Source organism: Medicago sativa, chromosome 1 (genome assembly GCF_051527215.1).
Source record: "Medicago sativa cultivar Bolivia chromosome 1, Bolivia_mono, whole genome shotgun sequence".
Lineage (NCBI taxonomy): Eukaryota > Viridiplantae > Streptophyta > Magnoliopsida > Fabales > Fabaceae > Medicago > Medicago sativa.
The window spans coordinates 21,408,858-21,411,045 of NC_140749.1; the positions used below are offsets into that span (position 1 = coordinate 21,408,858).

General features: G+C 30.5%; 1 protein-coding gene across 1 annotated transcript; it reads left to right on the forward strand.

Annotated features, from left to right (window-relative positions):
• The first annotated feature begins 930 nt into the window (after positions 1-930).
• On the forward strand, positions 931-1,763 carry LOC146953584 (uncharacterized). Its single transcript, XM_085741828.1, has 3 exons — positions 931-947; positions 1,032-1,227; positions 1,320-1,763. Exons 1-3 carry the CDS (start codon positions 931-933, stop codon positions 1,587-1,589), a joined length of 483 nt encoding a protein of 160 aa, XP_085597954.1. The 3' UTR covers positions 1,590-1,763.
• The last annotated feature ends 425 nt before the right edge of the window (positions 1,764-2,188 follow it).

Sequence of the window (2,188 nt, forward strand, 5' to 3'; positions counted from 1 at the left end):
GAGATCAATAACCTTATCTCTTTTGACATTGTCGTTGAATTAGATCACCGATTACAACTCTAACTTAACATCTTTGACAACTATATCAAACAAGCTACTAAATCAACCATCAAGATCTGCAAAAAGATAAAACGGTAAAATAGTCTGAGATGCTGTTGGTCATGTTGTCCTTAAGAATTATTGCGCAAATGTTGTTTCGATACTGATCAAAGGTAGTGAAAAAGGGTGCATCATAAGGTTTTATATAGGCATTATATTAGGGAAAAGGTAATTGTTCAGTTAAGCAAGATAGAAGCCATAATAATGGACACATTCAAATAATATCAAAAGAAAGGCGGTTACAAAAATTTGTAATTAAAACATGTCTACAAAACCAAGTCACACATTATAATTAATAACTAGTAACATACCCGTGCATCCGCACGGGTACCGGTTGGGGGTGGATTATTTTCGTAGTTGAAACTTGACAATTAATATATTGGTTCTATGTAGGAATAAAATGCAGATTTAATGATGCATAAAATGTAATTTTAAAAATAATAAAAGAAATAAAAAATGGGTAATAATTAAAGAGGTAATAAAATTTATGGTATAATTAAAAAGGTAATAACTATAATTTGATTCGTTTAATGAGTACATAATAATAAAATTATTGAAAGGGAAAGAGGGAATAATTAGTTTAAATTGTTAAAGAAAGGTAAAAAGCGAAAATAAGGAGGTGGGGGTTGAATAATATAGCAAAAGTGGTGTGAAAATAGTAATATATGAGTTGGGCCATAACAAAGACGGGTCGGCCCCAGCAAGCCTTAAGTTTCAAATTGGGTTAGCTTATATATATATATATATATATATATATATATATATATATATATATATATATAAGTTGCTATGTATTAGGTGTTATCCACAGCTTGTAACTCTGTTATGAGAATGGCAACATTGAAGAGGTAATAAACTTTATGGTATGAAGTTAAGAAATTGTTGATTGAACCATTTTATGTTGACTTGATACTATGATTTAATTACTGCAGTGAGTCCAGCAAGGTTGATGTAGAGAAGATGCAATATTCGAATGAAGAAGGAGGAAGTTCTGCAGGACCTCAAATTGATGTAGAACCTGCAGATGATTACCGTGAGCCAATACCGGTTCCTCCATGTCTGAATGTTAGAACAAATTCATGGGAGGTGGTGATTCATTCTGGTCATTTACGTCCAACTCATAAGCTGGTAATCTAAAAATATTCCCTTACTTTATGTTAGTTTTATAAGTAAACAAAGAATGTTTTTGAATTGATTTATTTGTAATTGATATGATGTAGCGAATTCCATTCCACATCAATGGATCTTTTCGTGAACCTGGGAAAGAGACTCTGACATTGACATTGGTTGATTATGAAGAAGATGCAGTTGATGCGATTTGGTGTGATATTGATGTTGAACCTGGTGATTATGTGCAGAAGAAATTCATAGGAAGGGGTTGGCATACATTTGTTGAAGCGAGTAAGGTGAAAGTTGGTGACAGATTGTTGTTTAAGATGGACAGTAATCCGGGTAATTGCTATGTTAAATTTCTGGAAAGTGATATATAAAACTGGTAAGTGGTGTTTGTTTGGAGACAGTGCGTTGGTTGTACTATGTATTTGTTTAGTTGTATTAAGTACTAAAAGATCAGGTTGTTTAAGACAATGGTTTGTAATGTTAATTATAAACTTTGTAGTAATGGTTGTTCTGAAGAATATCTACGTGTTTATTATGTTATGAAATTCGTTATTTTAATTGACAGCTGAATTATAACTATAATTTTATATATAATAAATAAGGATATTATGAATAATAATAGCATGGTACATGAGAAAAATATGAAGTGAAAGTTGATTAATAATGAAATGGTTGGCGAAAAGTACATTGTAATATTGTTAAATATATATAAACGAAAAGACTTAAAGTATATAGGAGTGGATGCTGAATGTGGCAATATTTTGTATTCATTTGTGTTACTGTAAAATGTAGAACTTGACTTGACCACTCATAAAGAAAAGAGATGGATTTAGTTAAAAAATAAAAGCAAAAAAATGTTTTTGGTCCCTGTAAATATTTTAAAAATTTTTGTTTTTTAAAAGGGTTAATTCTGTTTTTGGTCCCTACAAAATTGCGACCTTGTAAGTTTAGTCCTTACTTAATTTTAATA

Bases quoted from the DNA above. Each gene is read 5' to 3' on its own strand.
- LOC146953584 (XM_085741828.1), top strand. The intron at 1,228-1,319 runs GTAATCTAAAAA...GATATGATGTAG, and splicing joins TACGTCCAACTCATAAGCTG to CGAATTCCATTCCACATCAA.